Consider the following 26,288-nt stretch of genomic DNA (forward strand, 5'->3'; position numbering starts at 1 on the left):
TGAAAGCACATGTTTCCTCACTGTAACTCTGAAAACGTGTTTACCCTCTGCAGAGTTTTGCGTGCCGTCCTTTGGCGTCTCCTCTGCATTCTCCTTTTCCTCCTTGCTCTGTTGCATAGTGTCAGTGTCTGTCCCCTGGCTGGCATCCCCCTGTTGACTGTCTGAGACGGAGGTGGCGTCTGCGGCACCAGGGGTGGCTGAGCTTTGGGACCCTGGGCGAGAGGTGCTGCTGCTGGGACCCTGGGCCTGGCTAGTGTTGCTGCTGCTGGTGGTAGTGGGTGTGCTTGGTGGCTTCTCTACACTGTGCTGCTTGGAACCCATAGGGGACTGGCTATCATTCTCTGTGGCAGTGTCTGGTGGATTGTCCTCTGCTTTTGCCGCGGCGGGCTCCTCTGGCTGACTGACCGAGCCGCGGACACTGCCTGAGGCCTGGGAACCCCCGGAGGTGGTGGCCTCCACCTGGGTGATGGTTTGCACAGACTCTGTGGAAGCACCAGAGGACTTGTCCAGCCGGAGGTCCTCACTGGATGCTTGCTCCTCCTCCCGGATGGGGGAAAGCTCTGACTCGGTGAAGACGTCTTCGGAGATGGAGCCCTCGGTGCTGCGCGGGGCTGTGCTGCCGCTATCGTTGGCCCCTGGCTCCCTCAGGCGGTGCTCCGGGTCCTTTTGCTGGGAGGGATGCCTCTCAGCTGGCAGAGGCTCAAGATTACTAAAAACATGAAAGCGGAACAAAAAGGAAGTCAGAAAAGTGATTATCTATAAATATAAAAGTTAAATCTATGCATGCACCCTCCATTTTTAGACTTTTTATGTCATATCTGTCCAGCATTTTTTATAGGAGTATAACTTTAACAAATCAATAATCTGGTAATTAAGGTGAGTGCATGGTTTCTATGAGAAAATCTCTATTGTAGCACCTTGACACAGGCTAATTTTTGCAGAACAATCCTAGTAAAACTGGCATGCATTTCTATTAATTTGTCCACCCTACTTTAAGGTAGGCTAGATAATCTTAACTGTCTTTAATGGAAGCAAGTTAGTGTTACAAGCAAATCGTACAAAACACGCGTAACCAGCACATGGCACCCTCCATCCTGCAGGCACTTGTTGCTCAGCTGTGTGCTCGGACCGAGACACATACAGAGAGGGGGGGGCACAGCTGGGAACACAGCTGGGCCTGGCACAACAAGCAGCCATTTGCCAACACAATAACTGCTCCACAAGCAACAGTTGACCGACTAAATGCAGCTCTGTCCTGGTACCCTGGTACCACCAAAAAAACAAAACAGTGTATATATATATATATATATATGAACAGGATTTATATTTCTACGCGTCTATTTGGCTTCAGTAACACTGAAACAATCGGATTAAAACAACAGACAAATCTGTGGGAGGAAACACATAGTGAATCCTCTGAAGTGGCTGCTTCCTCCTGCATAGAGAGGTGAGCAATCATAATGTAGGAGGATAAAGGCACACTTCATTAACCCCGGTGTAATTGCCGTTTCCTTTTTATTTTAGCATGTGGAGGGGAAAGAATTAAACCATCGGTTGGTTGCTGATGCAATCTGACTGTGGGTGCAGCAGCGGACGACATTGATCACAGCGAGGCTGCTGCGTCTCTGTGAGGTTGAGAGTGGAAGAAGAATAAAGGATTCATGTAGGTGTTATAGGTTTATATTTAGTTTATGTAATTACATATGTGGTCTATTAGTTCTACAGAGCACAGGGGGGCATTGTTTGTTCTTACTCTGGGACGGCCTCTCTGATCTTGGGGTCAGTGATCTCCTTGAAGATGGCGGCAGACTGCACCTCCTCCAGGGGACACATGATGCCATACTCCTCACACCCATGGGCCTGAACCAGGGGGTCCATGCGATGAGGATCGAACATGATGTTGTTGGGTGTCACCAGCAACACCCCGCTCACCGCACCCTTGATGTGAGAAAAGAGAAGGACTGATGAGGAACATTTCTACCAAAAAAAAGATCATCAGAGAGCACCTTTGTCACACACACAAACAACTGCAGGCTAAATCCATTTTAGAACACAAATGTCCTAAATCAAGTAGGAGTTATTGACTTGCAGAGCTGACCACTTCAGCGCTTTCATTTGGTACCTGGGAGTGAATCAGCAGCCGTTTAATAGCATGGATCTGTGTGTGTGTGTGTGAGAGCTAGGCAGCTGCACACACCCTGCCAGCTCTAAGATCAAACCATGACATATCAGCCCACTCAGGCCACCCAATATTACTGCTTCTTACATCAATAAAAATAAAGCAACAACAGATGAAATACTGTAAGAGCATTGTGCGTCTATTTAATTCTGGTCAAGCTAAAGTGTTTCTTTTCTTTCATTTGACCCTAATGATGACATGACCAGCGGACTCAAAAGAAGCCTCTTATGCATACACAGCTTTAATGTAGAGTTTCAATTTATATTTTTTCCTTTATTTGCTTAACATTTGCACTTTTACAGTTGTTTTTCTGAGTAGCTGCAGTTGGCACTCAACATGGACCACTTCCATCTACCACAATTAGCAGTCTGTTTTTGGCAGTTTATGCTCTTCACTACAGCAGCGTACATTCGCCTGTTAAGTGCCCATCCTCATAAATGTGAGTTTTTTTTCTGTACCTTGCCATCTGTGATGTACTTGCAGTTGATCTTAAGGAACTTCTCCGTGAGGGCCTCCTCCTCCTCGGAGGTGGATGACACCACTCTGGACTGGCGCAGGGCCGAGAACACTGGAGGGTGAACGCTTTCCTGTCTTGGGGGGCCATCGGAGTCCTGGAGGAAGGATGGGTTTGCAGTGTGGACAGCGGTGTGAGTAGGAGAGGGTAGAAAATGAACAGCGTGTGTTAGACCTCTTTAATAAACACTTGATTATCACCTGGAAGTGATGCGGGACACCTGTGCTGTTAATCACAATAAACCAGAGCACAGAGAAGCATGAGATAAATAGTTTCAGACTTTAGAATTATGACTCTAAAGCCGACAACAACACAATCATTAAGTAGTATTTCTCTTCCTCCTGGTGCTGAACATGATGTCTCATCTGGATCTCCAAATAGGTTTCAACCAGACAGGACATAAATAATGATCGCCGGAGAACAGAGCAGAGCTTTGTTCACTTGGTAATACACGAGGCAACTAATTTGTGTCTCATCTCATCAAAGTAATGTCTCTAAATGTATTATCTATATATAAACAGATATTTTCTGCACAGCGGGACAATCAGGTTAAAAGAAACCCAGTGACAACGCAGAAGAATGCAGCTCCTGTGCGCCTGAGCGTCACCGTGGTAATTAGGTGAAAAACATTCATATGAGACCGGAGCTTTAATTACGCTGCACAACTTGATGCCTGGTTAGTGTTATTTTATCAGAGACGAACATACCCTTGAGTCAACGGAGAGTTTAGAAACTTCTGAATTTGGGCCATGACGTGCAGACCGGGGTATCATTTTGTGAGAGAAATTAAAGACAAAAAAATTAAAGACAAAATAAGACAACTAATGATGCCGCTGCATTTTGTTGCTCTTGATGCTCACCTTTGTAAGATGGTTTGTCTTTCTGATTGATTTCTGATTGCTTTACATCTATTTATTGTGCTTTTGTTTGTTGAAGATGTATATCTGTCAATGAATTGTTTTTATGTGTCATTAAATTGAGAATTAATAAAGATTTGCAGACATGGAGAAGCTGTAAGAAATACAATTTCCTTATTATTATATATACTTGTCAGATGCCACACAGCGAAGGAAGGAATGTTAATGATGTGTCTCAAGTATGCTGTTTACAGTAAGTGGACACGTACACTATGGAGCATTTGTGTTATTGCTTCTTCACCTATGCCGTGGCAACTCTGCAATCGGCTGCAGATGGTGTGTTTTGCTGGGCTGGAAACGCAAGGAGTGGTGGGATTAGTGTTTCTACCAGTGGGCTGTTGCCATGCAATGACAAAGCCACAAGGAGAGACTGACTGAAGTCTGTCCACGGGGACGACTGCTGGTCTAAAGAATGGAGAGTCTGTGGATAGGAAGAAGTGTGGGAAGGGATGAGGAAAGACAAAAAAAACGAGAGAATTCAGTGAATGCTTTAGTGAATATAAAGGAGATAAAGAGAGCTAAAGGCAACGACAGGGTGTGTGAGGACAAAGAACAAAAAAGGAAAAGCAGGACAGAGAAGAGTATGTGGGAGTTATTATTTTGACCGCGAGGGGAGGGCATCAAGAGCCGGTGGAGAAGTACACTGAAGAGCGGTGAAGAGCTTAGAGAGCCCAAAAGCCCACAACAACTGTCTGCTGTCCTCCTGACACCCACCCCCACACCTCCCCCTCTCTGTCTCACAGCGCAGTCGACAAACAGCCTGCAGCTACTGACCCACACCGACACAAGCAGCCCAGACTCTGGCAGCCAGGGAAGGCAGAGGGAGCCGGCCAATCTGTAACAGCCAAAACAAGCCTCTCTGGAAAAAAAAGGAGGAAGCACAGGAACCTGAAAAGGGGCTAAAAGAGGAGAAACTCATCTGTCAGAGCTTCTACTGTTAATGAAGTTAAGATCTGAGGCCAAGCTGTGGAAGACGAGGACTGTGGGTAGGAGTATAACTAGCTCATCATCCACTTCAGCTCGACACTCCTCACCTACACAACTGCACTTCAACGCAACTCACTTCCCAGTGACTCAATAGAGCCGCGCTTCCTGCTCTGAGGTTAAATATGAAATGAAGAGCAGGACATTCCCACACTAGTGAGGCTGTTCAGAGCACACCTGGTAGCAGCACATGTGCAGCACACACCTGGTCTGAAGAATGAGCAGCTACAGATACCAACACACGTCCTCCTTCAGAGGAATGTATAACAAACAGACCTACATTGCCCCATCATTAAATCTGGCACATCTCAGAAAAGGGGTGTTATGTGTTGATAGCAAAATAATACCCATCGCACGTCCCACACAATCCACATGAGAGAGGAGTGTGAAGGCACACTGGCTGTCCCTCAGCCGAGAGCGGCTGCTCACCAGGCTGTGCTGCTGCTGCTGGTGTGTGGCTGCATGATTACAACAGTGAGGAAAATCTGTTCAACTGTTCATCTGTTCAACTTATTGTCAAAAAGCTTCATGTGACATTATTACTGCACGTGGTGATCACTGTTACATAATGATCAGTTTTGTCCCTTTACACAAAACTAGCACAGTCATGCTACATCAGCATCTTATCACCTGACCCCAGCATCCAATCACATCTGACACGTATGACTGGGTGCCATCTCCTCTTTCCTTCCTGACTACCTGTGCTGATCACTTCTTCCTGCTGCACGCTGCTATTGGCTGCCGGTGCTGCTTTCAGTCCAACCTCCAGCTGTCTGGTTTCTTTGCACCCCTTACATCTCAGTCCTCTGTGATGCACGGTGAATATGCAGCCATTTGTCCTTGTTTGTTCATTTAACTCCAACACTGCTGATTGTATAAACATTTTTTTATTATTTTTTAATAATTTTTATTATTGATTCATTGCTTATCTGAATGCTGCAGTAATGCCTTAAGTAAAGCCTTAACACCTGATAATGCATTTAAGCACTTCCAATCCCAAAGTCAATGTTTTTTATGTGTGTTTTGGGTTAGATGCTTGAAATAAGCCCAAAATATGATACTAAATAACCAACTAATGATTTTATAAGTGACTAAATGGGACTACAAAGGATGTCAGGGACACTAATTGTCATCACATTAAACAAGATAAGCTTACTGCTACTTAGTGGCTGTGACTCTCATGTCATGTGACCATGATGAAGGCAGGAATTTGTAGTGTGAAAGTTGTCTTTTGCAGGCTTAAAAAACACATCTGGCTTTTTGTCACCAGTGTGTCCAGGTTGGCTTGCTGCCCACCTGTCCAGCTGCCTATATATTAGTTTGAACTGACTTTGCACACTTTATCTGTTGTATTTGACCAAGTACGCACTTGTTAGAAGTCAATGGTTTGTATTATCTTAAAAGAATGTAGCACTACACACAAGGTGAAGCTAACAAATCAATACAGTTTTAGGCTATGAAATTTAAACTGCCATTATCCTGCCACAAACACTTCACATAATTGAAGTGAATATTGCTTTTCTGTTTTTATCCTCTAATATATGATCAGTGTTTGTGCTGCGCTGGCCTCCAAGGCATTCAATATTTTCTCAGCTGGTGCTGTGAGCAGTGATCCTAAACTCACCTGTCTGTTTATTATATCCCATAACCCTCAGCTCTGTCCAGACTACAGTACAGGACAGCGAGGAGGGGTAAGAGATAGCAGGAAAGAGGAAGCGTGAACCCAGACGACCCCCAAACATTCCAGAATGAAGACAAGAATGAGTTTATTCATCTCCATATGAGGTGAGCCACGATGTGCCGGTGTCCTGGAGTCACCAGATTCCAGTCAGATTCTTTGAAACAAGATTTTGTTCTGTGAGCGAGTAAGAATGTAACATCAAAGGGGGAGAAAGAGCACAGTGCATCATAGTGGACTGGCTGCTGCACTGAAATCCAAAGATGAAAGAGCTTCTGCGCTGGCTCCAGACTGTGAGTAACCTCTGTGTGTGTGTCTGTGTGTGTTTGCATGAAGATGGATGCAGAGAAAGAGAAAAGCTGAGGTGAAAAATGAAGAAAAAAAAGAGGATGCTAGGAAAAAAAAGGTGGGATGTGGAGCCACCAGGAGGGTTTTTGGGAGGCGGGTGGAGGATTGCATCACAGTTATCTACTCTGCAGGAAGCTGACAGTGATGCTGAGGACAGGAGATGGCTGTAACAGTGTTAGATGACAGCTGTGGTGGGGCAAACAGAAATCAATACCCTTTTACTTTCAGACCAATATTTCTCTCCTCACCCACAGAAGAAAGCTGTAGCTTCTGTAAAATATGAAATAAATGTTAGGCCATAGAGTGAAAGGTACTGATGACTCCACATGTATCAAGGAGTGTAAAAACAAAATCAATGAAAAATCCATTGAAATCTTATGTAAATGAGCTGCATGTGCTTCTGTGACATAATAAAGATTTCAGAGAAGTCAGCAGGTACCACCCGGCTTTGACCTTGACAGTGACACATGATGCACCCAAAAATCAATCCACAGCTCCACCTTGTGGGCATGTCTGCATGCTGCAAGAAGGAGCACACAATGGTTACAAGTAGAGTGTGTACTGTTTCACCCAGTGTTACTGCTGGAGCTTTGATGAGTGGAACTGAAACTGGGGTTTGTTGATTGCAATGATTATACTTAAATACAGGTTGCATAGAAGGTGCTGGATTATGGCAGCAGATGTTAGAGGTAACCTAAACTGGTTCTGCTTCCTCCCAGACTAATTTTAGATCACGCCCCAGTAGAAGAGAGGAAGGAAGGAGGGAGGGAGGCAAAGGCAGTGCCAAAAGAGGAAAAGACAGCGAAGGTCACAGTAGTAGCAGTACCATGAGGGTGAGTAAGCGTTTGTGTGTGTCATTATGAGCATGAGGAAGGTCCATATAGGACAAAGAGAGAGGACATGCCTGCCCAGACAGACAAAAAGGAAGTGAGCCGGTTGATGCCAAATAATCAGATGACAGCAAGACCGCCAGCCAGAAAGTCAGCCAGCAACCCATGCACACACACATGCATGGGTTGCTCGTATGCACACACACACACACACGCACACACACACAGTCAGACAGCCAGCCAACAATCCATGCCTGCAAGATGTGTTACATTTTGCTGCCAATACCAGCAGGCCACCAGGCAGGCCGAGAGCATGAAGACACTTCCGAGCTGCTTTATCTGGCCTTTAGCTCCATCAGAGGAACTGGATGGTAAAAAAAAAAGACTTTACCTTGCTCCATGAAGCATGGGCAGTGTTGTATAACAAGTGCATTAAAGCATACAAAATGATGGCTTCACATTTCAAAGCAGATGTTTGATGTGACACCTGTCACAAATAAGTGCTCATTTGTTCTTATATATTGATTTGAACCAACAGTGTATTAAAAAAAGTTGTCTTAAGTCAAGAAAGAAGGAACTTTCTTTGTGAACAATGATGAAGCAATCACAAAACTACACGACTTAACTGATTAATGTTAACATCTACAGGAAGAGAACCGTGTGTTCTGTTTGATGGCTTTGATTATTTCTCTGAACATCTAACAGGCTTTTTTAAACATCTTGTGCTGAATCTAGTTCTTTTGTATCCTAATCTCAAAGAGAAGCCATGGAAGTACTTTCTCTTCAGAGCACTCATCTTCTTCAAGGTTATATTAGCTATTTAGTGCTCGCAATGCTGTTACTATACACCTCCCAGAACCATTTATTTTGATAATATCCTCAGTGAGACGAGTATGCGGAGCCCCAAAATAGGCTTGTAATTAAAAGATCCCGGGGATTTTGGAGAAAAAAAAAAAAAACAGCACGAAATGAGTTATTAAGGTTCTTCCTGTGGTTTAAAAATCAAATGGCACCTGGATGCCGCATCCCTTCTATATAACTGACGCACCACACAAACAGGAACGGTGTAAGATTGGAGAGTGCAGGCAGGCACACACACACAGTGTTGACAGATACATACACACACTTTCACACACAGACAGACAAACACACACACACACACATAACGCCTCCACACACACACACAGTTGACACATTGAGTGAGGTAATGTTCCCTCCCTTCTGCCTTCCAAGCACACTTCCTCTGCTTAGAATAATTGCTGCCTGGCTGCTTGTCTGAGAGCGTGAGCTGCTCTGTTCATTAGTTGTTCTAAATATCAGACACGGCATCACTTTTAAAGGCTTAATTTCTCTGCAGTCACAGCCCCTCTCTCTGATCCTCCTCCGTTGAGAGCCACAGAATATGCTCCTGTTCTCGCAGGCAATGACCTAAATAGATAAGTAGTAAATGAATGGGGGTCTTTCTTTTGGCAACCGTGGAGAAATTAACGGACAGGGACGAGAAGCAGACCAAAAAGGAAAAAACTGGCTGTGGTGGGAGGGAGCTCTATAAGACTGAGACACGCAGTATCCATTTTCTTGCAAAAGCGGCAAAACAAGACCCTAGTACGTTTCCATGGAGACCAGCAAACAGTCATATTTCTTAAGGGACCACTGAGCTTCCTGCAGTGCTTAATGATTGGCTCATTCAGATGCTGCAGACAGTACCTGAGGGGGATGGCTCACACTGCTGGACTCAAGAGGTGTGAGGCAAAGATGTCTGTGGACGACTGGACCAATGCTTGAGAAAAAGGCAACCAGCTGCTGTCACTGCATGCTGCACACATTGGCCTTAAATTCAAGATTGTATAAAGATGGACAACATGACAGCTCCCCAAATTTAAGGGTCAAAACATTTCAACTGTGCCCTGAACCCTTGCCTAGTGGACATAGATCCAACAAAAAACTACATTCTTCCCAGGGATGTTTTATGGGTTGTTGACTAGTTTTTAATCATGCTGATCTGCATGTAAGTGTTCATTTTTTCAATATATCCTTGGTTAAAAAAATGAGGAAGTAACATTGGCTTGACAACATTGGTCAGAAACCAACAAAGCAGCCAAGCTACTGGCAGAAGTGAGCTAGTATTTTTTGCGGAACAGCGACCATGTGGCTTCACCTTTCAACGTCTACTGCACAGACTCTGGCTCCAAGGTGGTGTGTGTTTTTTTCCCCCAACATGGCAACATGGCAACATGGCAAGCGAGGTATTTGAGCCTAGAAACAGTGTCATTCATCAGTATATATAATCTATGGAGGATATGAACACTGCACCTGAGGTACAGTTGAATGGGAGCAACCACTGTATCTGACAAAAAAGTCAGAGTAGTCCAGCAACAGAGGAGGTAGTGACACAAACACTGGTGCAAAATCCAGTTGTGCCCAGCGCAGGAGGTCCACAACCAGCCGAAACAACATGGACAATGCATGCCAGCGGATTTTAGAGTGTGATGCCAGCCCAGCATGGAGCGAGGTGACACTGAAATTAAAGGGACAGTACATGGATTTTTTTCAGCTCTTCTATCTACGCTAGTCAGCCACATTACTGTCCCTCATCTCTTTTTTTTTTTTGTGTGTGTTGTGTCAGCTTGGACACTAATGGACAATCCAGAATTCACAGAGACGGTTTCTATAGTAACCCCTTTTATACATTTAATACTTTCCTGTGGTAATGAATGCCCTTTTGCATTACATGTTGGGGGAGAAAAAGAGTTCCTTTTTATGCATCTGATGACATTTAATCACCGTCTTCTCATCAAGTGATCATACTAAACTAACCCTGCACTCACGGCAATTTCACATCCTTTACATGCACACAAGAATGAGAAGAACTGTGTTCATATATACAAGTCCTGAGGTGCTGTGTATAATAATCAGACTCGTGTCATTTTGCAGGGCCTAAAACGAATGACCGGCAAATTGGACTCTGGAGAATAAATCAATAGCAGTGACCTGATTCAGTGACAAGTAACTTGTGGAAATGCACTTGTTAAATGAGGCTTATCACTGATATAAACATCACATTTTCTGACAGATGACACACAGAGGGCTCTGCATTAAACTACATTTCCATCTTCTGTGCTCATACTAAGATGACAACACCGGCGGCGACATGCTAAGGCAGCCGTGGTTTCACGTCCAAAACTCGGAATATTTCATACAGTTCTTGATCCCATCTGTAAAAGAGCATTGTCTGAGTGTGAGAGATTGATGTCAACATACCGTCGTCACCTTCTCTAAATCAGCTTCTGAGGAGGTGGGAGACAGGGGGCTGATGGGGCTGAGGGAAGGGGAACTTCCAACACTGGAGACGTACTCAGGATCAGGAACGTACAGAACCTGCAAACACAATCCATGTCTGTATTTACACAGGCACTGGCTTTGTGCAAACACTTATCACACGTCCACACACACACACAAGGACACAGATAGAGAAGAATCTCTCACACAACCACAAAGTCTGGAAAGGCAAAAGAATGCAACATGAAATCATGTGAACAGCCCCATGCTACAGACACAGTAAACAGACGAGTGAGGGTGAATTAACTGTGTGAAATGTGAAGTCTGGTGTTTTTATATGGTTAGAGTACAGACAGTGATTGGAGTGTCCATGCAGATATTTCCTTTAATGGAGATAATGATTGTTTTTTTTTTTAAATTACAACTAATTTAATGTTTATTTACTTTACAAATTAGGCAAAAAAATCCCTGTTTTTTTAGACATGCTAACATAGCTTAGCATAAAGACTAGAAACAAGATGCTAGACTAAAAAACAAGAGAAACATATTATTGTGACGATTAAATATATTATTATTGTCATTTTCAGTCACTGAGCAAGCAAATAGATTTTAGCACAAATAATGAGTACAGATTGTGCTTTTACCAAAATGTTAATCTATTCCTTTAAGACAAAGGAATGCTGCTGTAATTATAAAATATAAAATGGTACTACAGTGACTGCACCATCAGGGACATTAAGGATTGCCTACAATGTACAACATTGACTTTAATAAAGTCTTTTGTATTTGCATTGAGAATTCATTGAGATGGAACGGAACTGTCTAAGTAACTTCGGTCTTAGCCATGGAAGAAGAGGAGAGACAATGGTTCAGTAAGTGCTCTCCACACCCCGCTGTCTGGAAGCAGCTCAATTCAGTATTGTTTGCTGAGGGGTGAGACGGAGGGAGGGCTGCCAGCAGGATTGGCGTTTGTGTCTCTATTCGACCGGATTTGATTTCTACGCCAACGAAACACACACACACACACACACACACAAAATATCGTTTTGAATGTTTGTCACTGTCATCCAATATTGGATGATATCAAAAACAGATTTGGAATTTGTTTCTGTTGCTGGAAAAAAAAGAATGTAAAGCCAGGCAGGCTGGCAGTCAGTGTTCGGCAGGCTAAAGATGGGTAGCTTGTGTCATGTTGTCGGAACTAAAGTATCACACATATTATTATACCTTTTTAGAAACAAAATAGGCCTTATGCAATGAATTGCATCCTAATGGGACAAGTGACACTGTAATTAGCAGGCAATTAAGTGGCGATACAGAGAGCAGGGATGTGGTTAGTGAGTTGACGAGCTGCTCTGAGAATTTGGGAGGACAAACACATGCAGCATGTGATGTTCCCTAAAAATCCAGCTAAATTCCCAAATGCAGGAAATGTTGAGATAAAGGTAAACAACTGAGAATGCAAAATGAAGTCAAGCTGTTAGTGTGTGGCTGCAGGTATGAGGCTGCTTATAGGTCAGTGATGAAAACATGGGTGAAGGCGTGCACGGTGGTTCACACCTGGCCAGGCACCACTGCTCTGGAGAACAGCTTGTTCAGCTGAACCAGCTCGTTGGGTGTGGTATCAAACTTGAGTGCAATGCTGTTCAACGTGTCCCGCGATTCCACCTGGACCACAAAACAAGAGAGAGGACACACACACACACAAAAAAAATCACACTCCTGCTTCTGTTCAAGCTGCAAAGGGAAGACTTGAAGATGAGAAAAAACACTTGAGGAGCTGAGATGTGATTTCTGTAAGGGGTTTAGTAGAGTGGCTTCTGTTTTGCATGTTAGATTTTAGGATGTTACGCAGCTGTCAGCTGTTCACCAGGAATAGATCCCCATCAGATGCAATGATGCTGGCAGAAATATGAACTGACATGAATGTCAGCAGTAGTGTACTGTTTGTGTGCACAAAGCAAATCCTACATTTTTATTATTTCAATTTTTTTAAATCTATTTATCAGGAATCACAAATTCCAGAAGGTTCTGTCTTCATTATCCTAACTAAAATCAACAAAACTTACTGAAATGAGTTAAACTGTGTGTTTGATATAAGCTGCAAACATATGAGCTAAGCTAACTAGCAGATTAATACATACAGTAATAACTTGAGTGTTACTCCGGAGACCATGGAGGATTTCACATGTGATTTTTTTGGAGCTACAATTAACATAAAAAGAACAAATTCATCAAATCATCCTAAAAACCTGTGAATAAGTTTATGAGCTAAGCAGACAAAAAAGGTTGTGCTAGGTTGCTATGATTCTCTCTGTGTGTGTAGCTCTCAAATACATACATACATTTGGAACTGTACATGTCATATAAAGCACAGTATTTTTTATGTTTGTCAGGGTTTAACAGATCATGCATGCTGTTATGTTGTTGTGCCTGCACCCTGTGCTCAGCTGCAGCACCTTGCAGTGTGACACAGGTGCGTTTGCTTGTCTCCACCAGTTAAAATCCACACAACAGAGATATGCTCCACGTATCTGAACTAGTTAAGCATCTAACATGCCCAGTGGGAGTCTCTACCTTCCAAATAAGGATGACAACCATGTCAGAAAGCGCCTGCGTGCACGAGGAATATGGTATATAAGTAAAAAAAAAAAAAGTGAGCTCAGGGGAGAGAACCCCTGAAATCCAGACAGGCAGGGCTGACTCTGAGCTATGCATAATTAGGACAGGATAATGGCACTGTGTGTTTTAGTGCAGCAGTCATGGGACTACCTCAGTTGTTCTCAGAATGTGTGTGTGTGTGTGCAAACAGTTCTACAAAATCACAGAGGAATGACAGCTTCTCCAAATTCTTGACATGAGCGATTGTTTCCACGAGGATATTCCTGCACAAGCAGACACACACACACACACGCACAGTCACAGTCACAGTCAGGTAGCTCAACAGAGGGAAGCCAGACAGACAAGCTGGAACATTAGTAACACAGAAACACTGAGGCAGTCACACGTGACATGGAACAATATTGAGGGGAAGAGGCAGACAATATAGAAACTCAGAAGCAATATTTTAAATAAACCTTAAAACAGAACGTTTTGCATCTTTCACTGTGCTACAGTAGAGCTAGGCAGCAATTCATGACACAAAATCTTCAGCAAATTTGGAAAGATGAAGTGTGCATGAACAGTGGGGAATTCCTACTTCAAATATTTGACATATACACAGTGTACTTTATTTAGCAATTACAGCACAGCCAATTGGGGATCATCCTCAGACTCTAATTGGCGAGCAAATTGAGTGCTCATCAAAACCTTGGCTGGTTAACTTAGACGTCTTGATGAAATAAAACAGCTTGTGAAAAAGCTGAGGAGAGGATGGAGGGAGCCGTAATTAGACGTCATGTAAGAGATGGAAATGATCATGTGAGGCATCTTCTTTATAACATCATCTTCATCATGTGCAGGAGTATAGAAACTTCCCAAAACTCTGCAGAAACAACACTAATCCATGTCAACTGCAGACAGCAAAACTAGCACGATCTTACTGACAATATGGTCATGTAAGAAAAACTAGTTAATAATGCTATTCAGGAAACACGGTACAGTGACAGTAATGCTGCTGGGTCACTTGTTTTGGTTCCAGAACACAGCTCATAGGCCTTCGGATCTAAAGTGCCTTGTAATGCAGGTCTCTTGGTGTCAGCAACATCCTCCACTGCTATGCAATTAAAAAGAGTGCGAGAAGAAGTGTCTCAGAACTCATAAAAACAGGGCTGGTTTTCCAATGAGATCTCAGAAGTCACCTATTGTCCTGTCTTTTTTTTTATTACACATTTCTTCATGACCATTTAATGGCTAAGACTGTGTGCTAAGTGCTAACCAGGCCCTCACTGTGAGCTGCACTGGGTGTAGATGTTCGACCCTCTGGGGGAAACGAGCTAATCAGAGCCGAGGTCAGTCATGCTGCTGGGACGCAGTCTTCCTGACTCAGCAGTGAGCGCAACCCAACAATGGACAACGCTGAGCAGCGATGCATTGTGCAGTATGGGCTGGGGTTTTCATTGTTAGCAGAACAACACTGCAGATGCTCTTCTTTACAACAGCTTCACCTTTCATAAGACTCAGTTTTGTAAGTTAGAACTGGAAACACAGTGTGCGACCTGCTGCACATCCAGACTATTTTGGTCTTGTTCCTCAGACAGCTCTCCTTGAAGGGTCAGATTGGAGATACACAATAACAGCAGTCTGTTGAGCTGATTCAATTATCCAGCTTGATTAAATGTTAATTTGATCATTTTCTAAGAAACAAATGAAATTATAGAGCATCTTTCATATTTCAAAATGCTATTCGATACCTTTACTTTTTCACTGTTTGTTCCTCCGGCTGGATTTAATTCAATGATTCGATCCAAGACACGATAAAGATAAATGGAGGTTGAACAACAACCAGGGCAGCGAATACGAGAACAAACATCTCAAAACTCATAAAGACTTTTTCATGGTGTGTATGAGTGATGGAGGAAGTTCTTTGTGTGTGTGTGTGTGTGTCTGCAGTGCACAAACTGAGGATGATTTAATTCTTACTAATGTCTTTTTTAATGAATTACCTTACTGTAAAGAGTCTCTAGCACAAAAACAACCTTGAGAAAGGCAAAAGTGGGCGCTGATTAGACCAGAAAGAACCTGGGTAAACAACTGGTGAACGATTTGCAGTGTAAACAGGTCTTAACCTTAGATTGTACATGGACAAAAGCTTTAATGACATCACAAACAGCAGGTTTCTGTAGAGCCCTTTGGAGTCCCCATGGGAGGAACTGCAGTTTTTCGATAAGTAATTCATCTTTGCCACTCTGCCTTCTTGTCTATATGACATCTATATAATGCACAACTCAGTGATGTTGCTATTCCAACTGCCAGCTGGCTATTAGGTCACAAGAGAGTTCCTGTTGGTGCCGTGAACACAAACAGCCTGAGGGTTTGTAGTTCTTAACAAAGAAGGAAAATCCTGCAAAGCGAACTCGGCTGCTGAGGCAAATCAAGGTGATACCTGACACCTCCAGAGTAACGGAGCTGTTAAGAATTTAAAGGTATACCTGTTTTGATTCCAGATGATCAAAAAGCTGCATACAGTATACGTGAAGCTGAATAACCAGCTTTCATGTAAATGTCACACCTCCAGAGCTGTAATCCTGGTCTGCACGCTCGCTGATCTCAGATTTGTTGCAATTTTTTGCCAGTCAAGTTACCTAAACACAGCGCAGCCTCAAAGGCAGCGCATGTATGCTGTTCACCTCGGTACAAACGGAGAACCCACTGAAGCAGAACCACAGAGAAGACGCGGCGGTGACAGGTAGGTCGCCCATCTAAAACTCCTCTTCACAGATCTTTCAGTAACAACTGCTTTCGGACACCTGGTGACTGTACTGAGGATCTACTTGATTTGTCATCTTTTCTGGAGTTCCACTGTTTGTTCAGACCACAGCAGAGTCAGTGTCAGCTTGATAAACATTGTGTGGCAGAGAGGACGGGAGGCGTCAAGGAGTCAAGTCTCTGTGACACGACAATGACACCCACAAGCACGTACTTGCCATGTATTTACAACAGGGCCATAAAAACGGGATAATAACAGTTTACTCAAGACATAAAAAATATTATTGTGGTGTCTGTGTCATAACCGATCATCAATCACTCCTTCCTGAATGTTAAATGAACAACCCCCTGTTTGGTGTTTAGGCGATGTCCCTGATATGTAGCCTGACTTCTATTATGGGACTAAAGGGAGTTTTTCTCTGTTAGGGAAAACGAAGAGTTAATAATAATCAGCGGGGCTCCTACAGTGTCAGAGCCTTGCATCCAGGCGGCCTTTGCACAGAGCATCGATTCTCCCTCGGTGCTATTTGCTACCGTCTCATCCATGGACTATTTATTTTTAGCTTTATAGCTCCTCTGTTGCTCAGCACAGAGCCGACCTATAGGACACTCAGGTCTGCAGGACATTCACAGCTGCTTAAAGCTCTCTTTATGTGCTGTTTTTTTTGCGATATAAGGTCGGCTCACCTCTGCTTTATCCTCACCTATGACAGCTGCTTTCTTGTATCAGGAGCCCTGGCAATCAATACGGATAAAAATATCTGGTGTTCAATGAAGCAAACATTGGCAGAGCCAGGTGGTGGGCTGATGCTGGCACTGAAAGCGGTGTAATAATAGTATGGCTAAGTTAGCTTTTTCAGCTTAATTAATCTCAGTGTGCTCATAAGCAGATAATATTAGGAACAGAGCGCTCTTCATACGTCACTACGGCATCAAGGCACCAATGAAATGACACATCTGACTCCACCAAACTCCAGAGATGTAGCCATTGATCGTCCTGTAAGAGGAGCTATCTCTAACTCACTTAAGTGGCAGAGGACAGGGGACATGCAAATGTGACCCGCTGATAAAGACTTGTTATTGACACATTGACAGCAGGACAAGGGATGGAGGGGAAGAGAAAGAGAGAGTAGCCACAATCAGGATCATGGACACTAATGACAGGTGGACCCCATCTTCTCATTCTTCCAATCAATAACACCCATTAATCATCTCAAACTAGGGATGAATAATTAAGCTTCTTCCTGTGAGGGTGAGGAGAAGGGTAGAGGAAGGCCACAGTAGCCATCTTGAGCGTGACTGACATCCAGCTAATGGTCACCTTGTCGAACAGGAGAGGACGAAACAATTCAACAAGGGGCAGCCGGCCAGCATGGCCAAAGACTAATAGCTCCATTAAAGAGTCTGCTGCCGTCTAACATTAAATATGGAACATGAGAGCAAATCTATGAGTGCTACAGCAAAAGGTCAACATGGGAAAATGAGATGTAATCACAGAGCTGTGGCTTCTTGGTTAGAGCACTAAGTGTGTTTAATTATGACCATTAACAGGTGCTGCCTGATCCATGATTTTAATGCAGGGCCTGTTTTTGCTTTCAGGCCATCTTCAGGTTTTAAATGAGGAAAAAAGGAGAGAAAAAGAATCCATTATCAACACAGTGAGGAGACTGCTGCCATCAAACTGGAAATAAAACTCTGGTTTAATCACCCATAATGCCGTATCAGAGCAGCTATCACTCCCTTATTTTATAATGAGGGATGAGGCCCAGCTTTAGCATGACAGTTGCCATGGCGACTTTGTCGTTACTACCCTAATGGCATGCGTATTGTGTGCAGCTACACCCTTGCTGATCGCTGGCGGACCTATATTTAGCTGCTGCTATGAAGTGACATGGGTAAATGCACATTACTCTGTCCATTTCAGGGCGACGCCGAGCAGGTTTTGTTGTCTCACTTTCTGACTCGGACCTGCTGCTTCAGGCTCAGAGGGCCTTTCCACCGACTGCTCAGCACAAACACAGGAACCTAACAGCACATACTAACCAGGAAAGTAAAAAAAGAGGATCGCTTCAGCGCATCTTCATGAGGTGTCTGCCTCCCCAAAATGGGAAGATGGCAAAAATCTTTAAAGACTAAAATTAAAGCCTCCTGTTTTATGTAGGTTTCAGGCTACATCCACATTTGCCCTTATAAAGGGCTGATAGACAGCTCTGCAACATAGTGCAATGAAGCTTGTGGAAGGCTGTCACTGGAGAAAGAGCTCCCCTGTAGTGACTCCATCCAGGAGGAGAAAAGCTAAGGTTACAATTACTGCCTCTGAGTTGTGTTTACAGACCAGTCAAGTTGCAGTTTTCTGGTCATAAATGTTTTCATACACTTTTTTTTAAAGATGCTACTCAGATATTGAGTTTACAAGACGAGGTTTGTTACCTTGACCTATAATTTTATTCAGCTAACACTGGGTGTGAGGAAAGTGCAAGAATATAAAAAAAAACGCTGCCAGAGTCTTCATCGTTTCATCCTCATGGTCATAATAGCCAAATGTTGGCCAGCAGCAGACAGCTCTCAGTCCTCCCTTCGCTTCTAATGATAGCTAGTGTTATTGTTTCAGTGACAGGAGAAGCTGAATGTCCAAAGGCTCTGTTTTAATACCAAAACACAACCAGTGTAACCAGATAACAGCCAAGTCATTTTGTAGATGGGTTACTAACTTAATAAATGTCATTACAGCTTAAATCTAAAAACAACAAGCATGCTAACAGCCCTGCGCTGCCCTTGGTTTTATGGGGACAACTGGGCGCAGCAAGGTTGTACTAATAATTAATTTTTTATTTATAAAAGGGTCACACTTTTGCAATGACACACTCCATTTCCCTCCAGCTTTTCTTGAACATTGTTAAATAAAAATCAGTGTCTCCATTGTGTAGGTGAACATATGCAGTAAAGGTAGCTGCTGACATCTTGGCTGTGTTCTTGTCTCCAGCTACCTATCCATCAGTCTCCATCTTCTCCACATGCACTGTCCACTTTCCTCTCCTCCATCCCTTTTAACATCCCCATCCACACACCCCTCCAGCCCCATAAACCCCCCCATCATCTATTGACTTGTTCTGCTCCTCTCAGATGAGGAGCTGTGAAAGAGCACCACCAACTGTGGGATCCCCTCTCCTACCCAGCAGTGAATAATGCAATCAGTGTGACTGATTGTCAGGAGGGTGCAGAGTTAAGATTGCTGCTGACGTGTGTGTGTGTGTGTGTGTGTGTGTGTGTGTGTGTGTGTGTGCGCACACAAACACACCTGGCACTGGGTGTATGACTCATCTAATGTCTTCTGTACCCACAGTACTTTCGTTCAGCCCAGCAGTGAAGCTGCAGAGTGATACAAAGTGACCATGGCTATGCCATTACCAGCTTTTACCTCGTTCACATCTGCACTAAATAACAGATCATGAGAAGTAGGGTGCAGCCTGTATGGACAATAATACAGCGTCAGATTTTCTACTTGGTCCATGAAGGGCTCTTTTCAAAAGTTTGTACACTAATGAAGTTGATACATATTTTAAAGGATTCCAAAGGGTCAGTCTTATAGGTTTGTTATGAAATTTTGTCAAAAAAATAAGACAAGCCTGGGCCACAGTGATGGAACAATTGACTAACCTTAGCATGCAGGCCAAAAATCCAGTGTACTACACAACACTGCTTGTGAAACTTCATGTTTTTTTCTTTACAACCAACTTCAACAATTTGTAATTCTATCTTCCTGCTCATGTTGTTGGCTAGAATGTCTATATCATGAATGCTGACAACTTTTTTTTTTATTTCCCCAGCCTACAAATCCTGTATCCAGACAGTCCTTCCCCTCAAACTGTTCTCTAGTGTCACTATACAAAATGTAATGAGAGCTCTGCTGTGCCAGTTCACTGCAAGAGGAGTGTGGGTAGCGAGGTTCACGCCAAAAAAAAATGGACTAAACATGAATCAGCATTAAAGAATAATCCCAGTTCATCACAGTGTAGACGTTGTCTTTGCAGTTCTGCTCATGATTTCTATTAGTTGGGATGACACTGAGTTAATCATAAACAAGTGGTAGTATCACTCAGTGGAAGTCTGTGGGGGGTTAGAGAGACAATCAGAACACGCTTTAATGAGGAATATTGCCTTTATGTGGTTGTCAGTGGAAACAGGAGAGAAAAACAACTGCATGGTAGTGTCTTATAAAATCTAGGCCACTAGGACACCCCAATTAGGCAAGCTTAAACAGGTTGAGACACATTTATTTAGAAGAGAAAATGAACTGTTGCTTGTAAACATCCAGTGAGGCTGAAAGACCAACGTACAGCTCAGTTTAGTCTCATTATCATACATGGGTGTAGACCTGATTTATGCCCCTTATTAACATCAGATAGATCAAAATCTGATAGCTTTTGCTTCTCCATACAATGCGTCTGAACTTATCTTGGGTATTAGCTTTGCATTTTCAAACACAAATGATGGCCAACGTGACAAAAGTGAAACCAAGACATGCCTTTTGCTAGTCAGGACACCCCCCTTTTGGGTCGCAAGATCCAAAATAACATCCCAACTGAAGCACTGAAGCAGCCATGTCCATGCTGCGATAAAGCTGGCTTGTCTTTATTTCTTTTGACTTTGACCGACTGTCCTCACAGGCAGTCTGAGAGAAGAGAAGAGAACCCGACCCGACCCGCCCCTACCTCACCCCTACGTGGAATGACCTCTGCACTACTCCTTGCCACTGTCCGTCTGTGTCTTTCTGTCTCCTCATCTATCTCCCTTGTTCCCAGAGACTTCAAACACTTTTTAATTGGATGCAGGTCAGCCAATAGCTGGACTTGGCTGAATGGACTGGCGTTATCAGTGTCTAGGCAGATGGGTTGCAGCTGCACAGGTTATTTCTCAATACGAAAAAAAAAAAGAAGAGGACAGCACAAGAAGCCTGTACATGTGAGGCGAAAGGGGGAAGAGGGGGAAGGGAGAGGGAGGGAGATTGTATTGATAAGGCGGCACAAGAGGAAACCCTCCTTTTTCCTGTGGGCATCAGGCAATAGATTATGAACTTATCTCCTGCAGAGAGAAATAAGGAAACATTGCCGGCCGCTCCCACCGGCACGGGAGATGAGTTTAAGATAAAGCCGTTTCTCAATCACAGAGACAGCGTCAGCCATGTGTCTCTCAGGCTTGCTTTGCCTGCCTTAAATTTTCTCAGCCTCCTTGCGACATGCCGCAGCAGCATGTCAAGCTACAGGACACAAACATTGGCAGTGTGCGATCCATCCATCACTATCAGCAATCTGGGGGGGGGGGGTTAATAAGGGCAAGAGACGGAGACAGAGAGAGAGTGATGGCTGACACAAAGAGGACTGCTATGCTGTGTGATTGAGACATATATCTTTTTTTTTTGCCCAACTAATCACTAAACTTCCCCATGTTTTTCTTTACCATCAGCACTTCTGTCCATCTAGCTGACTTTTTATGACTCTTCTGCTCAAATCAGGGCCATGACACAGTGCTTTGGCTCTGACAAATATCCTGTTGTAACGGTTTAAGGCTGTTCGAGCCCTGGCGACGTAAACAAGGGCCTTGTCAGTCAGCAGGTCTCAGATGACTGACAGCCTGGGCCGGCAGCAGAGGTGGAGGTGGTGTTGCTGAGGTGCTGGTGATAAAGGTAAAGGTGGAGGGAGCCAATCACAGTGAAATCTATGGCAGCAAGAAGCTACTGTCCTGAGAGACCTGATGGCAGAGACCTTACCATAATCCCCAAGAAAGAAATCAGAAGAGGGGGTTTGGGAGTAAGACTGACAGCACAAGCCCTATACTCTCCTACGCTTGCTTCCTTGCCTCTTTCCTTCCTCCCATCATCTCCTCCTCCTCGGCAGACAGGCAGCCGGCCGAAGCCGAGACACGGCAATCCCGCTTCCCACTGTTGCCACGGAGAGAAAGGCGAAGGAAAAGCAGTCCAACTGCAGCTGGATTTGAGGGTCATTTGAAGAACACAACGAGCCAAAGCACAGAGAGCTCCATTTTCAGTTCATGCCAGGGAACCAGAACACCCCCCCCCCTCCCTCTCTCTCTCTCTCTCTCTCTCTCTCTCCCTCTCTCTTCTCTGTCTCTCTATCTTACCTCACCCCCCCCCTTCTCCTACACAACAGCTAAATCAATAGAAATGACAACGCAGTTGGAAGGTCATTCGCAAGCACGGTGAGCTCTGTGGTGGAATGCTCTCTGATTCGCAGCATACAGGATGAGTGGAAAAACAAATACACATCCTGCCAGCACTCTGTCCTAACTCTGCCCCCCCCCTTCACCCCCCTCACCCCCATCTCTTCCTATACATCAACATGCAAAATGGAGATGAGCGTTTGCTGCTGCACAGGGAGTCTTTAACGGAGGATACACACTATCCTATCAGCCACCATGCACTTCTGTTTACACACACACACACACACACACACACTGTCCTTTTTATGTAAACACGCTAAGAATGAGGTGCACGTGTTAGGCTGGCAATATCCATGAAATGCTTCTCCCCCTCACTAATGAGCTACCAAGCATGGGTAGACACGGTGCCTCCACCACACACAAACACAACAACCGCTATATATATATATATTGCTGGAGCTAGACAGAGCTACAGAAACCACCAGCAGCAGACACACACACACACAGAAGCAGGAGCAGCAGCAGCAGCAGAGGAACGGAGTGCCAAATACACATAACAACATTAACACACTTGACACAGAGGAGAGTTGCTTGCACGTTACTCACAGAATATTCGATGGTCCCTTTGGGTCTCTGGAACGACATGCGCCTCCCATCCTTCTTTTCTGGAGTCTTCTTCTGGCCAGTATCTGAAAGCAAACGAGGCAAGGTACGCATTACATTCATGTTCCTCTCTCCCCAGCTTGTCACAAGCTGCCGTTTCCCAGCCCTGTGGGTAGACAGCTCATTCGTCAACAGTGAGCGAGCCAGCCAGCCAGCCAGCGATGTGAGCTGTGAGTGCCGGACCACGTTCTCTCTCTCGTCCTCGCTCTGCTTCTACCCTCCTGCTCTCGCTCACTCGCTCTCTCTCTCTCTCTATCACACTGTCCTCCCCTCGCTCTCCCTTTTTCCTCTCTCTCCCTTCTCCACCTAGCCCACCGTACAGCACGATGACAGCCGCTGAAAACAGTTCACCTTGCCTTCCTCCCCCTGTTGCCTCTCACGGCAGACAGAGACGGCGATGACCTCCATCAGGGCACCGCCGCTCTGGTTGCAAGCCCGAGAGGAGGAGGAGGAGGAGGAGGAGGAGGAGGAGGCGGGAGAGGAGTAGAGTGATTCAGATGGGAAGCTGGATGTGCTAAAGCTGGCGACAGAGAAGAAGGAAAGTGGGGGCTGAACCACAGGGTGTATGGAGGAGAAGGGAGGGTTCAGTGCTACGTGTTGGTTGGGTAATGGAGGGATAGTTCATGGAATGCTGACAGGATAAGAAATGGTTTGAGAGCTTTCTTGCTTTTCAAGGAAAGACCTGACAGGGTTAGAAAGGTGAGGGAAAGGACAAAAGGTGGAGATGAAGCAGAATGCTTGGACAGGAAATTAAAGGCAGCAGGACACTGAGTGGGACATATGTGATAAGAAAAGAAGGGAAGGTTTTTGGGTGCAGAAAGACAAAAGAAGAAGGGTTAGAGGATGGATATAAGCATGTGGTGAAGATGGGGGGGGTGGGAGGAGGCATGGAGATGAAGGCATGAGGGCGAATGGGATATTGAAAGCCAGTAGATGAAAGCCAGAAGCAGATAGGATGCCAGATGAAAGCAACTAGAAGGAGACTCTTGGGAGTGGAGAAGATGTTGAAAAGGGGCTGACTTTGGACTTTGACTTAACATGGAGCATGGGCTAATGGAATACTGTATGAAGCATTGTTGATGAGAGGGTATGGAAGCCAAGAAACGCAATGACAGCGTTGGTCAGTCTGAGTTTGGGTGGAGGATTTATGATATGACACGTATGTTGACCCGGTGCCCTCATGTGCCTCTCTTACATGTCTATCTTTTGTAGGTGCTGCACATGACTAATGAGTCCTTTTATCCATGTCTTTCCCATCAGGCATCTAAGATAGCTAAAAACATGAGTCACCAGTGTTGCTATTTCTGGGGCTTAGGACTGCCTGGCAGTGAGTGAGAGGGGAGGGGTGAAAACAGAGCTGCTTCAGGTGTAAATATCAGTGCAGGAAGGAGACGTGCAGGAGGGACACATCCACAAACCCATAGAGACTGGAACATCACCTGTGCTAAGTCTTAATACTTTTCCAAAAAAGTATTAAGACCAAAGTCCAAAAACCTTTCCAGAGGATGTGGGATTTTTTTTTAAACCCAACCAAAGTAATAATTATGGCTGCGACTATACTGAACTGCTACGGAGAGGTGATATCAGTATGTATACAAGAAACAATATGGTTTATGGCCCAATTTCGCCTATTTCTTCTCTTGCAGTTTCATCCTGCCTTGGTAAGGAGGTGAGCTGTCACACACACACATTCTATCATTATATTTACACCAGGTTAATGACATTAAAGTGTGTTTGTGTAAACCAAATGCAAAGCAATGTGTATGTTTATTTGCATAGAGAAATAAGGTGACGTATACAGACACACCTTCGTGCAGTTTAATAATTAAACAATAAGCAAACGAGTTGAACACAGGACTGTTTGCATATGAAGGGATATAAAGGAGAAACGAGCTTCCGTCCTAATTGACACTCTTCTGTAGCTTTACAATACTGCAAGCTTTATTATCAATATAATAAATGTGAAATACTTCTATTGATTACCGACATTTGGAAAAAACTGATGACCCCCGAATGAACAAATATCCCTACAGACAAAACATGGAACATGGAAGACTTATTATACATTATAGATTGTGATATGCATCTCGGTCTATATCCCCTTGTCCTGTGTTTTGCTATGGACAGAGTACTGTACTGCCATATGGCCTAAAAAATCTAGACAGTATTTCCCAAGAAAAACAGGCAGACTGGTGGGTCACAGGCTCCTCCTGTAGGGTTGATGAGGGCCATTAAAATCAACATCCCCCCTTTTCACACAGTCAACACTACAAAGCCTTTTCTTTATGCCGCCTGTGCTCACCTATGCTCGTTCACAAACAATAAATGACGCTGCCATAATGCCTCCTCAGTGTGCACTTTCAAAGGGCATGCCGGTCCTGCACTACAGCAGCAGCACGGGTGTGTTGTCGTACTCAAACTGTATTTTTCATTGCTAAAAGATGAAGCATAACTGTCAAAAACCTTGTAGGCTCTGGGGTAATTCAACATGTTTATGGTACAAATGATGGTTTCTATGGATGAGTTCTCTTTTTTTATGACAACTGTAGGTGTTTAAACTATATTAACACTTAAAATTGAGCATAAATAGGGCCATTTGAGTGACAAGTGGGGTGACTCAAAGCAAAAGCAGGTCATCATGAGTGGTTGGGTCATAGTTATATACAGTTTATGTTCATGCTGTGACCATCTCCAGTAGCAGAGATGCTGCCTCTACACATTTTGAACATAATGATCAGGAGCATTAAAGGTGCAACAGTCCTGTGTTGAACAGGCAGTGTGAAAGAAGCTAACAATAGAATCATTAACACCACTAATCAACAACAATTGTGTCGTTGAAATCCTGGTTATAGTAGAGTTGAGGTTTTTTGTTGGGTATGTTTCCACCATGTCTATCATAACTGAGGAAGCCTCTTGGATAAGACACAGAACGTGTCCACTTGCCTTCATTCTAACACTAATTATACAACATTACCTGGACTGTAACAGACATGTGGCGCTGTTAGAATGTTTGGTTGGGAGTTGTGTAGATCAAAACCTCACTGGCTCCACAAACTGTAGGCGTGTGCCCAATCAATTATTCAGTGTCCAAATGAAAACCTTGGAAGGATGATTGCTTTCAGTGGGATTGTGGATGATTAGGTTTGTGTTGCTATTTTTATAGGCGACGCGTCATAGCTGTGATTTCATGTTCCCCTGTTATGAAATGTAATCCAGTGTGTTTTTGTTTAATTGCGGGCCCTGTTGGTGTGGCAGACTGCGGCTTGTAACCCGAATGTGTTTGTAGACAGCTGAGGTGTTCCTCTGTTTACTTAGCTGCACAGCTGGAAAGGCAATGAAGATTTGTGTGTTG

The 26,288-nt window shown here is 44.1% G+C and overlaps 1 protein-coding gene across 3 annotated transcripts in view; it reads right to left on the reverse strand.

Moving 5' to 3' along the window:
• oxr1a (oxidation resistance 1a) overlaps positions 1-26,288 on the reverse strand; it is a 50,600-nt gene that overhangs the window by 11,826 nt on the left and 12,486 nt on the right. For 2 of the 3 annotated variants that reach the window (XM_028424559.1, XM_028424561.1), the window contains exons 2-7: positions 22,880-22,962; positions 12,290-12,397; positions 10,712-10,828; positions 2,638-2,790; positions 1,754-1,938; positions 45-709 (exon numbers count right to left, since the gene is read on the reverse strand). In XM_028424559.1, coding sequence (XP_028280360.1) covers positions 45-709; positions 1,754-1,938; positions 2,638-2,790; positions 10,712-10,828; positions 12,290-12,397; positions 22,880-22,962 — 1,311 coding nt within the window. The remainder of the gene's footprint in view (positions 1-44; positions 710-1,753; positions 1,939-2,637; positions 2,791-10,711; positions 10,829-12,289; positions 12,398-22,879; positions 22,963-26,288) is intronic. The other variant, XM_028424560.1, reaches the window with a different exon arrangement.

Source organism: Parambassis ranga, chromosome 16 (genome assembly GCF_900634625.1).
Source record: "Parambassis ranga chromosome 16, fParRan2.1, whole genome shotgun sequence".
Taxonomy (NCBI): Eukaryota; Metazoa; Chordata; class Actinopteri; family Ambassidae; genus Parambassis; species Parambassis ranga.